The sequence below is a fragment of the Acartia tonsa genome, chromosome 9 (assembly GCF_053477335.1).
Source record: "Acartia tonsa isolate MP-2025a chromosome 9, ASM5347733v1, whole genome shotgun sequence".
Lineage (NCBI taxonomy): Eukaryota > Metazoa > Arthropoda > Copepoda > Calanoida > Acartiidae > Acartia > Acartia tonsa.
Window position 1 is genome coordinate 40,842,781 of NC_137268.1, and position 14,356 is coordinate 40,857,136.

At 31.0% G+C, this 14,356-nt stretch overlaps 1 protein-coding gene and 1 non-coding gene across 4 annotated transcripts in view; both read left to right on the forward strand.

The window, feature by feature from the left end:
* Positions 1-1,440: 1,440 nt before the first annotated feature.
* Positions 1,441-1,513, forward strand: TRNAR-UCG (transfer RNA arginine (anticodon UCG)). Its single transcript has one exon. It is a non-coding gene; the product is annotated as a tRNA-Arg (tRNA).
* A 3,703-nt stretch (positions 1,514-5,216) lies between these two features.
* LOC145328946 (IDLSRF-like peptide) overlaps positions 5,217-14,356 on the forward strand; it is a 28,745-nt gene continuing 19,605 nt past the window's right edge. For 2 of the 3 annotated variants that reach the window (XM_080172911.1, XM_080172910.1), the window contains exons 1-3: positions 5,217-5,308; positions 7,209-7,273; positions 11,588-11,744. In XM_080172911.1, the coding sequence (XP_080029037.1) occupies positions 7,211-7,273; positions 11,588-11,744 (220 nt within the window). In that variant the 5' untranslated portion in view covers positions 5,217-5,308; positions 7,209-7,210. The remainder of the gene's footprint in view (positions 5,309-7,208; positions 7,274-11,587; positions 11,745-14,356) is intronic. The other variant, XM_080172912.1, reaches the window with a different exon arrangement.

Below are 14,356 nucleotides of genomic sequence, written 5' to 3' on the forward strand. Positions count from 1 at the left end.
TGTTCGTTTGTTCTACCGTTTCAGAGCTTTGCTTTTATAGATGTTGTCAACCTTGTTTTAAATAGGCGTGGCTTTAAGATTCGTTTATAATTGTCTAGCAACGCCTCTTTTAAAAATAAAGTTTTCCATAAAAAAAAGAATGTGACCATATATAAATAATTCAAAATAAATTCTGTAGAATTTTCAGTCATTCAGCGAACACAGTAATAGTGTCTGACTGATTATGACGTAACAAAAAAAATTAGCCAATGAGAGGCCACTATAAACTTTACCATTGGTCAATAACGGCCTCTCATTGGCTAATTTTTTTTTGTTACGTCATAATCAGTCAGACACTATTACTGTGTTCTCATTCAGCTTCTTTCTTGGTGAGCGTAACTGTATTTCTGTCTGCAATCCTATGGTTATTTTATTTCTACTAGTTGCATAGAGAAATAAGAACTTTTTACGGGTTAGGTTATAGAGGAAGGGGCGGGGGTATTTATACATATATTTTTTTTATTCATTAAACAATACCATAATATAGTAAGAACTTAAAATGACAAATATAAACATAACAAATATATTTTTTTTCTGACGATATTTCTTTTGTCTCTGGCAACGCACCTTAAGGGGCGATTCTTCTAATTTTTCACAGTAGCTTTTCTCCTATTTCTAGCCCCTGCGGGGGCTCCAACCTTGCAAGGCAAATTGCCTAACCCTGTGGGGCAATCCCCTAACCCAATATAACCTAACCTAACCTAAAATAACCTATAAAAGTCATTTTAAAAAAACGACGAATCGCCCCTTAAGGAGCGTTGCCACGAAAGGGACTAATCCCTTTATTTCTTTTTTATTTCAAAGTAAACATTTGATGAGGGGGAGGGGGTATCAGATGAAATTAAGATAAACAGAATTTCTTCTTACTTCTAAGGAAGGCAAAGGAGACATTGATTTTATAAAAAAAACCTCAACCCCCCGGCCTCCCCTTATTCTTAATTAATTTTATGTGGGAAAGTGGGTGTGCTCAATTAAGCACTTTGAGAAATATCGCTACCATTGATTTGAGGTAGCAAGGATAATTTCAAATAGCATTAAAAGCGAGGATGGACACATAAAGAATCATAAGCCGCGAAGCTTATAACACAATTTCCTTTTTGTACTCGAGACCTTGCTTAATGCTTATGAAATTTAAACAATCCTATATAATTTTACTAGTACGTTTTCCGCTAGATGGTTCGTCCCCTAGGAGATTTTTTTTCGCACTGGTAGGTTTGTACCCCCAGTTCGTTTATCGGTGTACACTGTACAAAAATTTTCTCTTTAGTTTGCAATTATAATGTACGTTATATGTTTAAATAAAAGTTTCGAGGTTTCGTGAGGTTCATATTACGAATTTCAAAAATATTTTCAATACTTATTTAAACTTTATTTATACCTTCAGAAATGTTATTTGTAAGAGAGCGTGTGGCCTAATGGACAAGGCACCAGACTTCGGATCTGGGGATTGCAGGTTTGAGTCCTGCCACGCTCATTAATTTCATTTTATCTGATATTTAAAAATCATAATAAAAAAGACAATTAAAACATTTTTTTCATCCCTAATCATAAACTTAAATATACAAAATTTTAAACTTTGTCGCAAATAATTCATTTTGGAATAGTCCTGAAAATGAAAAGTGTATAACTATTATCAAATCCCTATTTAAAACCAAAAAATAAAGACAAATACAGCCAACCAACTCAGGGAGTAAGGGAGGGGACAATGGGCAATTAATTCAATTTAAGAGGGTTCGCTGAAAAGCAATGAAAACCAGATTTATCAAGAAAATTTTACCAAAATTGTAAAGGAATCATGGTAACCTAATTTAGAACAAAATTAGTTCTAAGAAAAAAATCTTTTACTTGAAAATTAAATTATCAACACATCACAATGTAGTAAACATTCTGTAATTAATCACTAGAAAAATCTTGTTTAGAACTACCTCAACCCTTCTCATATATTTATAACTGACACGTAAATTCAAGCGGTTCTTAGATTATTTAATACATAAATATCACAGTAGAGATTCTATACATGAAATGACATTTTCTTGGGAAAAAATATTTGTTAAAACCAGCCATTAATAACAAATTTTTCTGTCTGCATATTCAAAACTAGCTCAAATAGTTAGCGGGGCATTGATGCGCAAGTACCCAAAGTCAGTCAGAATCTGCTGTATTCGTGCACATTCCCTTTAAGCCAGTACCCAAAGTCTGAGACTCCTAAAAATTGAATATTCGATCCATTGTCCCCTTCCTTACTCCCTGCAACCAACTATCTTTCTATCTTTCTATCTATCTATCTATCCAGTCATATTGTATAAAACTATTCTACTTCTCTATTTATCTTTCTAATTATTCATCTATCTATATAACTATATATCCTTCAATCCATATTTTCATTAATCTATTTATCCATCCATCTTATTACTAATTTTCAACCCATTTTCTCATTAATACATAAGATTATTTTATAAAATAAATTTTATTTATTAATCAATCCAATCCATAAATGATTCCTTCTACCAATGTATACAACTATTCATTTGACAATCTTTCTAATCTGTACATCTCACTCTCTATATCTATCCATCTTTCGTTGTAAACATAATACATCTATCAGGATCCATATACCAATCTTTCCATCAAGTTTCTACTATATCTTCATCCATCCATTAATTAAGGATCTCTCTAATATCTTATCATCTCACTCTCTCTCTCTCTCTCTCTCTCTTTATCTATCAATCTTTCTATCTATCTATCTATATATCTATCTATCTATCTATCTATCTATCTATCTATCTATCTATCTATCTATCTATCTATCTATCTATCTATCTATCTATCTATCTATCTATCTATCTATCTATCTATCTATATATCTATCTATCTATCTATCTATCTATCTATCTATCTATCTATCTATCTATCTATCTATCTATCTATCTATCTATCTATCTATCTATCTATCTATCTATCTATCTATCTATCTATCTAGCTATCTATCTATCTATCTATCTATCTATCTATCTATCTATCTATCTATCTATCTATCTATCTATCTATCTATCTATCTATCTATCTATCTATCTATCTATCTATCTATCTATCTATCTATCTATCTATCTATCTATCTATCTATCTATCTATCTATCTATCTATCTATCTATCTATCTATCTATCTATCTATCTATCTATCTATCTATCTATCTATCTATCTATCTATCTATCTATCTATCTATCTATCTATCTATCTATCTATCTATCTATCTATCTATCTATCTATCTATCTATCTATCTATCTATCTATCTATCTATCTATCTATCTATCTATCTATCTATCTATCTATCTATCTATCTATCTATCTATCTATCTATCTATCTATTTGTAAGTACACCTGGATGTAACTATAGTTGAATGGAGTGTTTGCTGACATGAGCCAAAATATCCAACAATATGTAATGTTTTTCTTTTATGCATGCAAAACGGCAAAAAATTTAAACAGCATAACTCTTTCTGTTGATGTACAAAAAGTTTAAACACATTTAATGGTCTATGTAAATTATTTGAAGTTTAAAAGGAACTATTTCTCTGATATCATAATGTCTTTCTGACTCTGTTAACTTAGATCTCGTTAAGGGTTATACCAATCGAGCCACAATTTTCCGAGAAGTTTTACAGTGGTTAAGGGAAGGTTTTAGGCTATAGAGCTCATCACAACAACCCCTACCAAATGTGAGTGGGAATCATTCCTCAATTCCTGTTAGGGGAGAAGCCACTAATTCGTTAAAATTTTATATACCTCCATAAATTTTTTCCCTTTTTCTATCGTTCGCCAATAACATTATAATTTTCTGATTAATGTTGCTTTATTATTTTCTATTCATACTAGCGACTTCGCCCCTAGCCTCTAGGGGCTTTGCCCTAAGAGGTTTGATCAAACCAATTTTTCGTATTTTAGATTAAAAAGAAAAATTAAAAAAAAAAATTTTGGGAGGGGGGGAATTTTTTTTTTTTTTTTTTGGGGGGGGGGGGGTTAGTCGATCCCACTATTTCAATTTTAGTTTTAAAAAGAAAATTTTTTTTTTTTTTTTTGGAAGGGTATTTTTCATTTTGGGGGGGTTTCGGGTGTCCCACCCCCAAGAAAATAGTTATAAACCTTCCCGGGAACTATGAGAAGCTACCCTGTTAATGAGAACCCGATCGGTTCAGCGGTTAGCGAGATCCTTCGCTACAAACAAACAGACAAACAAACAGACAGACAGACATCGTTCTACTTTGTATTATAGATGGATAATAATAATTTATTTACTTTATTGTAGAAATATATTTAAACACATGAGCACTTTCATGGCCTCCGAAATAGTTGACCCACAATATAGCTAAAAATTTTACAAGCACAACTTTTTGAAGTTTATCATAAATAGCGTTGTATTCAAATGAAAACATGACAATCTATTAAAAAAAATATATATATTGGCTAAAGATTTTTCTTCTTCTTAAGGGGCGTTTCGTCTTATTTTCCCAGTATCTTTTCCCTTATTTCTAAACCCTATAGGGAGATCTTACCCTGCGGGGCCAATTGCCTAACCCTGTTGGGCAATCACCTAACCTAGCTTAACCTAACCTAACCTAAAATAACATATCAAAAGCTACAGTTGAAAATACGACGAAACGCTCCTTAAGAGGTATTGTCACGAAAGAGACTATACCCGATTTTTCTTAATAGAAGAATGCAATTTTTTTAAAGATCTGTTTATTATACACGTGGTGCTAATGGTATAGAGAATCATTACAAAAAATCAGCCATCTATGTTGGATAGCAGACGAGAAAATCAGATGAACTGACGGACAAACGAACAATTCGAATCATAGAGTAATTGTTTAAAATATGTTACGAAATGGAATATAATCTTTTAACATTCCATATTGTCTCTGGATAATTTTATTCTGAGATTAGCTCTATACAAGTTTTACAGTTTCGTAAGGACACCACCTCTGAAAAACCTCTGCAATTTGCTCTCATCTCATAGAAAGGAGAAATAATGGTAAATAAATAAATAGAAAGAGAAAAAGGGATAAAGGGCACCAACCCACCCAACCACCAGCGACGTAGGTAAGGGTAATCACTGACGGGATGGGGAAATTCAGGAGGTATTACGCGGCCCCTTTTTTTGTGTAAGAGGAGGGGGAGGAAATTTGAAGAGGTATTACGCGGCCCCATAATCATTATTCCTCTTTAGTCGGTGTTATAGACGTTACAAGTTCACATACCTACAACTTCAGGTAAATTTTATAATTTACTTTTTAATTCAAAAAAATAATTAAGTGGCTACAGATAACCTTACCTAACATACATTATATATACTAAAGTAACAGGAGGTCTGATTAATTGGCCGTTAAGATCTAATAAACGTCTGGACCAATCGTTTAAAGGATAAAGCCAAAAAAATATAAAAAAATAGTTTAAATTATTTTTTGGCAAACCCAACTTGCTTTAAAAAAATGTGATAGGTTAGGTTAAGTTTATTTTTAGTAAATTTAATTATGGCTTCGAAACCTATTAATACCGGTTCTAAATCATTCTGAAAAATCATGTATTGTATCGTAATATGGCAAGTTTTGTACGAATATTTCAAAAAATCATAATATTAATACTAGCTATATTAGCCAGGGCTCCGGCCCTTCAGGGTTAACAAAACTGGTTTTAATCTTATAATTGTTTATTTTAATATCCGCGGAAAGCTGTCTATAATATGCACGATGCGATATTACAGGAATACATCACCTTTCTTTAAAAGATACAACTAATTTACTTTCAGCATATAAAGCAAGTATTTTTTTTAATTTTGGAGTTTTCATAACCAATTCAATGTATTTATTCTATTAAATGTACTTTTGGGTTGTTTTTAGGCTATTTACTGAGCTACTACGCCCTCCTCTAGATGCTAGACGCGACATTGAATATTATTTCTAGTGTTACTACTTTACGATTTATTATCATTGCAAGATTTCGATAACTAGTGAACCGATAGAGTTCTCTATTTCATTGAAGCTTGGGGCTATTTTTACTGCTTTCCCTCTTAATTAGATGCTTAGGGCGCAGTCGCTAGTAAGATGTAAATTGGAGGCAAATTAGTTTATCTTAAGGTTCCCTGTCCCCGTATAACTGATTAATTGATTATAAGAAAATGGAATAACCATATAACCTTAGAGGATCATTAATAACACTTCACCTGTTATTTATTTATTTCTTACACAAACAAAGCTTTTTTTTAGGTTAAATATAAATAATGTATACTTTTCTTACATATATATCACCTTCGGCTAACCGCTAGAAAGAAACTTAGTTAATTGAAAAATGTTAAGAAAAGATGAAAAGGATAATTTTAACATACAAAAATTAGTGTCAAAAAGTTAAATATCAGCATTTCTAAAATGTACGTACGGACTTTATTGTAACGATTATAGAGTTTCTGCGCTTTCTTCGCAACAAAAAGACGTTGTTAATTTATTGTGAATGATTTACATATAAAATTGCAAGAAATTATATATAAAGTGCAAACTTACTTATCTAGTATTTACTTTTATTATAAAGTTTATTGCAAAATCGATACAAAGTAATTTGGAAAATTTTCATGACACGAAAGTATAGAATGTAGAAAATTTTAAATATATTAAAATCTAATGGAAATTAAAATAAAAAAAAACATTTTGAAATGATTTGTTCATCTATCTACCCATTTTTAAAAGCGAAGCTTTTCCATAATTAGGCTTGGCCCGTCACAGACAGTTAGCTCTTTTTGTTGATTTAAACAGGTTAGAATTATCATATCGATTACAAACTTTGCATGGTTATTCCTTTAGTAGTAAGTTATGATTTAGAAAGCGTAGCAACTCTATAATCGTTTTAAGAATGTCCGTACGTCCATTTTAAACATGTTGATTTTTTACTTTTTAACAACAATTTTTTATGTGATAGAATTATCCGATTGATATGATTTTTGGTATATTGATTCCTAGGACAACAAAGTACAATGTTATAAGCGAAGCATCTCTATAATCAAGTCCTAAAAATGTAAGTCTGTCCTTAAACAATATCCTGTATTTAAACATTTATCTATCTATCCATCTGATGATATGTCTATATATCTGTCTATTGCTCTATCATTCTATCATTTTTCAGATATGAGAGGAGTTTTGGTCTGTCTGTCTGTTGTGCTTGTTTCCAGTTTTGTGGATGGAAGAGCTAGGAAATTATTTTGTTCAAAGCAAAAATTATTTGTAGTGGCGTACACAAGGTTTTGCCAGCCCTTTTAGTATATATGCAATAGGGTGGGTCGATTTTGGACATTTTTTTTCTGAGGCCAAAGCGGGGATCTGCAAATGATTTGTATGAGTATAATACACTTCTGGATGATTTAAAATTTATCCTAAGTCTTAAAACCGCTGACGACCAGACATTCAATTGTATAGCTATTTGTAAATGACCGTTTCAAAAAATCTCGTTCCTAGCCTGAGAAAATCTTGAAAACCTCTACAAATTGGACAATTCTCAATAAACCTTTAAAAAAATGTGTTTTTTTTAGTGATTTCTAAGGCTAGGAACGAGATATTTTGAAACGGACAAAAGTTCCTGATTCAGCTCCTCAAGGCCTTTCCAGGGAGCACCATGAAGCCATAGTTCTGATTCAATTTTTTTTAATGTCGTCTTTGCATATTAATAAGTAATCAAATATATTTTTTAGTGGTCGCGTTCTAAAACTCGATTTTTTAAAATTCTTTTTCGGTCAGAAATGGTTTAAAGGTTAATTTTATCTGTTGCATATCCCCTCTTTGTCTAATTCCGATATGAACCCGCCCTAATATGCAACCACGTTTGATTTTATTAGAGGGGTATGCAAACAACCTGTTTATGTGCCTTTTTTAATTTTATAACTTTTTTGAGTATCACCTCTTTGGATTGCTAATCACCAACCCTTTTGATTACATAACTTTTGTCTGAAAGTCTGAGCAAGTTTTGTCGAGCCTATGACATATGCAAAAGTTGGTATGGTTTTTAATATCTTTTTTTTATGACGTGGTACGGGTTGAATCTCTAATCCATCAATTGCTTAGCATTTAGTGGATGCGCCATGTCTTACTGTATATAAAAAATATAAAATAGAATCTAGTTTTATGCAATATAATTTAATATTACTTGTTTATTTTTTTATTTAAGTGATGCAATCCATATTACATTTTGCCTCGTTATTCCAGGAATCAACATTCCAAATATCAAGATGTTAGGATAAATAATTATACCTTATTGTTACTAGAATCAAAATGCATAAACCAACTAGCACAATCCTGTACAGACGTACTAAATGTAGAGAAGATTTGCTCTCAGAAATTTTCTTTCATATACTGCAAAATAATACATTTGAGCTAAAAAAATAAATAAAAATGAAATTACAAAAAAATATTTTTCCATGAAGTGAGTGTAAAATTTTCTATTTGCCAGATCTGCAAATATAACATAAAATAATATTTAATTTGGAAAATGGGATCCAACTTTCTCGCTTTGTTATTTTATTATTTAATTTTGTCTCTCCGGTTTTCAGGTTTTCGTGACGTTTTTTGTAACTTCAGTAAAACTATTTCAATGTTGGTATCTTTGTAACAGTGTCAGCATAAGAAATTGTAACTAACCCATTGATTAAATGGCTTTTTTGAGTGAAAACTGATAATACCTTTGATGACGGTTGATAACAACGTAGATTTTTACAGTAGGTTTCTAAGGCTTAACATCCCAACTATAGCAGACAACAAACCGTTTGATTGCACGACCTTTTGCACGGAAAACTAAATTATGCATGGTAATGAGTTATGCCTGTTTTGGGCCAATACATTCCTCCAATTCTTACTTTTAGTGTCGCGCACTAACATGGCTGTAATAGGTTTAATTGTTAAGGTCTTTAATTATGCCGTAGTTTAGGGCTAAATTTGAACTCATTACCTCCCTAACCACGAGCGGATGTATGCTGAGTATTAAGCTACACAGTAAGAAGTTTATACTGTTAAAATGCAAATGCATTCCACGAATCCACATACTCTTTGTATATTAATTTTAAAAAGATATTCATTGGTTTTTGATAAAATGTAACCAAATTTTTATGTATTGCTTAAATTGATTGCTTTTAATGCACCTATTGTTAACATAATGATTTGTTTACCTAAAGAATGAACTAGATATAAATAATAGATTGACAAAAGCCTTTCAAGCTTGTTGTTTATTGAAGTTTAAAGTCGATGGAACGATGAAAACAGGCCTTATTTTTCTTTTTATTATGAACGTACAGCCACCCCATAACTACAAACAAATTCCACTTTTTAATTATAATTTGTTTGACCTATTATCTCTGATATTTATAATTCATAATCAATAAAAGTCTATTAAGTTATTCAATTAAATTATTTACTGCTTTCGTCATGAAAGAATATTAGTAGTGCAGCTAGCTACACTTCAAATTATTTGCATTTCTTTTTTTTTTGTGTGCCTTTAAGTTTTGTATAACTTTATACATTTGTCGATTATAAGAGTGAGTATGCCCTATAAATCTGTAACTTTTTTTTGTCAAAATAGATCAAACAATATGTGGACTTTAAAAAAGCTTCACTCTAAAGGAGAAGCATATCAGTACAGAGGTTAGCGAGATCATTCTCTACAGACAATGAAAGCTTACAAATAATAGGATGACGTAATAATTGATTTAACTAAAACACAATAAAGACTCCTTTTAGTCAATTTACTCAAATGTAAATTCATTTGAACTCAGCAAAAGCTTGCTTTGAATGCTAAATTAGGCTATTTGCGCATTCATTTTTATGCCTATTGTTGGGGAAATTGAATTTTATACAAACACCTACTCTATAATTTACTTTGTCTACTTGCCTGTGCAGTATGAAAAGTCAATTTTTATTAAAATCAATAAAAATTTTGGAATTATACTGCAGAAGTTACCTTTTATAATACAAATAACGATTCTAATTGACATTTATCTTAAAAGTGTATTTTCTCAATATGAAACGCCTAAAAACATCGGGTTTTTAAAACTAATTATTTGTGTAATAAGTTGTACTAAAACAGTAGCTTTTAGTCTTATTAGAATACAAATGACGAAAAACTGCGACAAATCTACGTTTAAAGACATAAAACAGGAAAAAGTATTTAAATAAAGTTCATGTCTCAACAGACATTGTCGCCAATAAAGAAAGAAATATTTAGATTTTAAAAAAATAATGTAGGTTAAAATGTGTTCTACAATATGCCTCATATTCAATCACTTTCAAAAAATTATACTAAATACAAAAAAATAATATTGCATCAAAATAACTATATTGTTTATAAATAAACCAGGAATAAAGGCTAAGGCGAATCTTTAATTTTTTTACTTTAATAATTTTGCAGTATGAATTAGCTTTTCTCAAAGATTGTAATTTTACAGAAATATATTTTAATCCTTTTTTCTTCATACATTTATCCCTGGTGATTTATATTTTATATCATTGTTTTTAAAATTTAGCAGACAAAAGCTGGTATAAAACATTCTTAATTGGGGAAGAGAAGATGAAAGAAAAGTGTGATTTAATATCAATTTACTATAATAAAATGATTTTTAATTATGAATTATTATTTAACTATCTTTAATAAAGTTTCTGCAATATCATTCGAAGGAATAAAAAATATTGACTGCACCTACTGTGCAGTAGTAAAATGGAATAAATGGCTGCTTTTATTTTTAAAGATTTCATAACAAATTTACTAAAGGAAACCTGCAAGAAATGAACCGCTCTTATTGCTGAAAGACTACTACAATAGGAACCAATACTCTAAAGTTTTTTAGCAGTTAGAGTAGTGTATTTCTGGCAGACTTTCCTTAATTCACTTTGTCAATCCATAGCGATTAGAAGATATTAAAATATAATGATTTTATTTAAATTCTGTATATTAATGAACAATTTAAGGACTGATAAGCACTAATGTAAGAAAATATTTTCCTATACAAATTCAAAAAGAAAATGAAATTGCAGAAATGTGTAAAGAAATGACTAGGTATAAATTTACATTTAAATAAAGCATAAATATTATATTAACTTAATATTCATATTTTACAGTATATGGCCTAGATTATGTTTATTTTTTTTAAATTTTAGTTTGAACATTAGTAATTATAACTCCCCCCCCCCTAAAATTGTATCCACGAGGTTTTTTTGTGGGGAGATTGGGAGGGGGGGGGGGGGGGGGTGGCAAATATTTTCTGGGTCAAAACGTTATCCGTTTTTTAGAATCAAATATGATTTGGTTGTTATGGTCAGTATGAAAAGCAAAGCTACTCTACATTTTTGAGTACACAAGGCAATCACTTCTTATGTAGACCTTTAATTATTAGCCCATTAGAGCGGAACTTTTTTAACAAAAACTTTTAATATACAGTAATTTTATCAAGTAATTTCTGGGTGAAGTCTAAATAGAAAAATATAATTAATCATTACAAGCTTAGAACAAAATGAAACAACTGCTACAGATATGCCACTGACCGCCTGCAGGAACAGCTGTACATGATGCGCCGCAGCGCAAATGCTGAACCGTCATTCGCCGGGGTTCCCGCCAATCCGCTGATGCACCACGCCCAGAGGCGGGCCAAGCGGTTCGGCGCGGGTAAGGCGTACTATAAAATTGGTATGTAGGCACATATACATCTATTTCTCTCCTCCCCCCATCAATAATTTCATCCTTGTTCGATCCTTATATATTGCACAGTTTTTTGGCTGGTTTGACATTTTTTTTGAATTAAACATTAAAAATTTTAACAGTAACAGGATATTTTCTGTCTGTTTGTACTAAAGTATTTCACCAACTGCTATACTGGTATGGTTCTCCTTTTCAGTGTATCTTCTCGTAGGTCCTGGAAAAGTTTAAGGCTATTTTGAGGAACAGTAACACAACCCCTTCCAAGAGAAATCGCCAAAAATATAACTAGCGCCGACTAGCGTAAATTTTAATATTTTTTTAGTAAAAAGCAGATCTTGTCCTGACGGCAGAAAAGCTTTTTGATAAAACCTTTTATGTAATTTTTAAGATGTTAGTATGTAAGTTTTTCTGAATATTTTTCCTTTGTTGATGTCATATCGCCTATCAGAACAGATCTTAACATAATAAACCATTTTACATAGAGGCCTCTAGGAGCGTAGTCGCTAGTACTGTAAATAGTATTATTAAAAATTAATAACAAAATGATCACTTTAGTTTATTCTTAAATGATTTCAAATCTAATTTTTCTACAAACCAGCTAAAAACTGTAGCAATTGTTTAAAAGCACTGCACCATCCTTAAAGTTATTATAATCACCTTCCAAATTTCCACCGAGCACTGCAAAAAGATGTCATCATAAAAAAAGGTAAAATAGTAGAAAAAATTAACCAAATATTTCAAATGTTTTAGATTATTTTAAAATTCAAATTAAGAGTGATAAAAACAATTCTGAATGTACTTTTTTTTTATCTACAATCATGATTATTTCGAAAAAATAAATTGAATGAATTGTCATTTAAAGCACATTGACTTTATAGTAACATTTGACAATCATAACAATGATGACAGCATCCATAAAAGCGATGCAAAAGATAAATCTTAGAATGTACAAATGGACCAAGTGAGTTATAGCGCAAAAGTTCACTAAATCATTAAAAAATATGGTACAGACTGAGGAACAAAAACGTATACAATGTGTACATTAGATTCGCTGTGTCATGGGAATCTTCACTAAAAATTTCAGATGACTATCTTCAATTGCAGCCGAAAAAATCCCCAAATAACTTTACGGACTGACTGACTGACGGACAAACAAACTTGATGTTTTACAAACTCAAAATAGGTTTGTTAAATTAAGATAAATGTTTATTATTCACGATTCACACTCCTTTCTCCCCCTCCTCACACTAAATTTCAAGATTATTGGATGTTGTTGTGTTCTATACACCAATTTTTAAAACACAGGAATATGGCAATGAAAGAATAATTAGTTTGCCTCCAATTTTTTTCATCTTTAAACCAAACTAAAATTGGAAAAAAATTACAAACATGGATTTTTATGAAATTAAATGAAGTTTTGAAGGCAATGTATTTTTTTGTTTGCCCAATTCCTGTTAAAATATTTTATTTGTTGGTGATAGAATTTAGATAATTTTTACAGCAAAACCAAAAGAATCAAATCAAAAATTTTAAAAAATGCATTTTTATATTTCTGTAAGAATTATAGAAATTCTAAAACCACTTAATATATATGTCAATGTTATTATTTTGTTAAAAAGAGAGTATTTATAAATTCAATTTAAAATAGTAAATTAAAAATAGCGTTTCTATAAATACTAAGATTCTATATGTTATGGTTATCTAAAAAATGTAGGTATTATCCTCTTAGAAATTTTTTTTCAATATTGAAAATTTGAGTACCCCCCCCCCCCCCCCGACAGCGAACTATGAACTCTGGCCGCATCGCTCGGCTCCCTAGCCTGCCTAGCCGCAGCGCTCGGCCCCCTTGCCTGCCTAACCGCAGCGCTCGGCCCCCTTGCCTGCCTAGCCGCAGCGCTCGGCCCCCTTGCCTGCCTAGCCGCAGCGCTCGGCTCCCTAGCCTAAAACCTAACCTAACCTAAAATAGTTGTTCGTCGGTAGTCGGGGGGGGGGGGGGGGGGGGGTACAAAATTGAAAAAAATTGAAAAAAAATTTTCGAAGAGGATAACGCCAAAATGTATGGTTTATTTAGAAATTTAAAATTATTACATTTTCTAAAGTAGCTGGATGTTTGTTTGTATGTATCTTGATATCTTTTAGCAAATTTGGACATCGACTGTATGAATTTATGCAATTTCTGATATGTGCCAAAAAAATTTGATTAAATAAAAAGACTTTCCTTTCCTTATTTTTTGTTAAATTTTTTTTATCAAAAAAGTTTTTATTACAAATTATGTTGAAGGAAGAGCATTTCTAGAAAGTTATTAAAAGTTTTATTTGATATCTAACTGAGAGAAAAGAGATATTGCAGCATATAATTTATTACAGTTTTTATTAGGTTTTCTAATCACCTCATTTTCTTTATTGTTCTAATTACTTCTAGTTACCTAGCATTTTTATAAGAAAACTTTTTATATCATTTTGGAAGAAAAGTATGGTTAATATACCCTTTAGAAATAGCTAAAAACTGAGCGAATCTGTCCTTATTTTTCAGTCCTTTTAGTAACTATAAAATCTTTGTGAGAGGGGGGGGGGTTGCTTCTAAACTTTCATCCATTCCT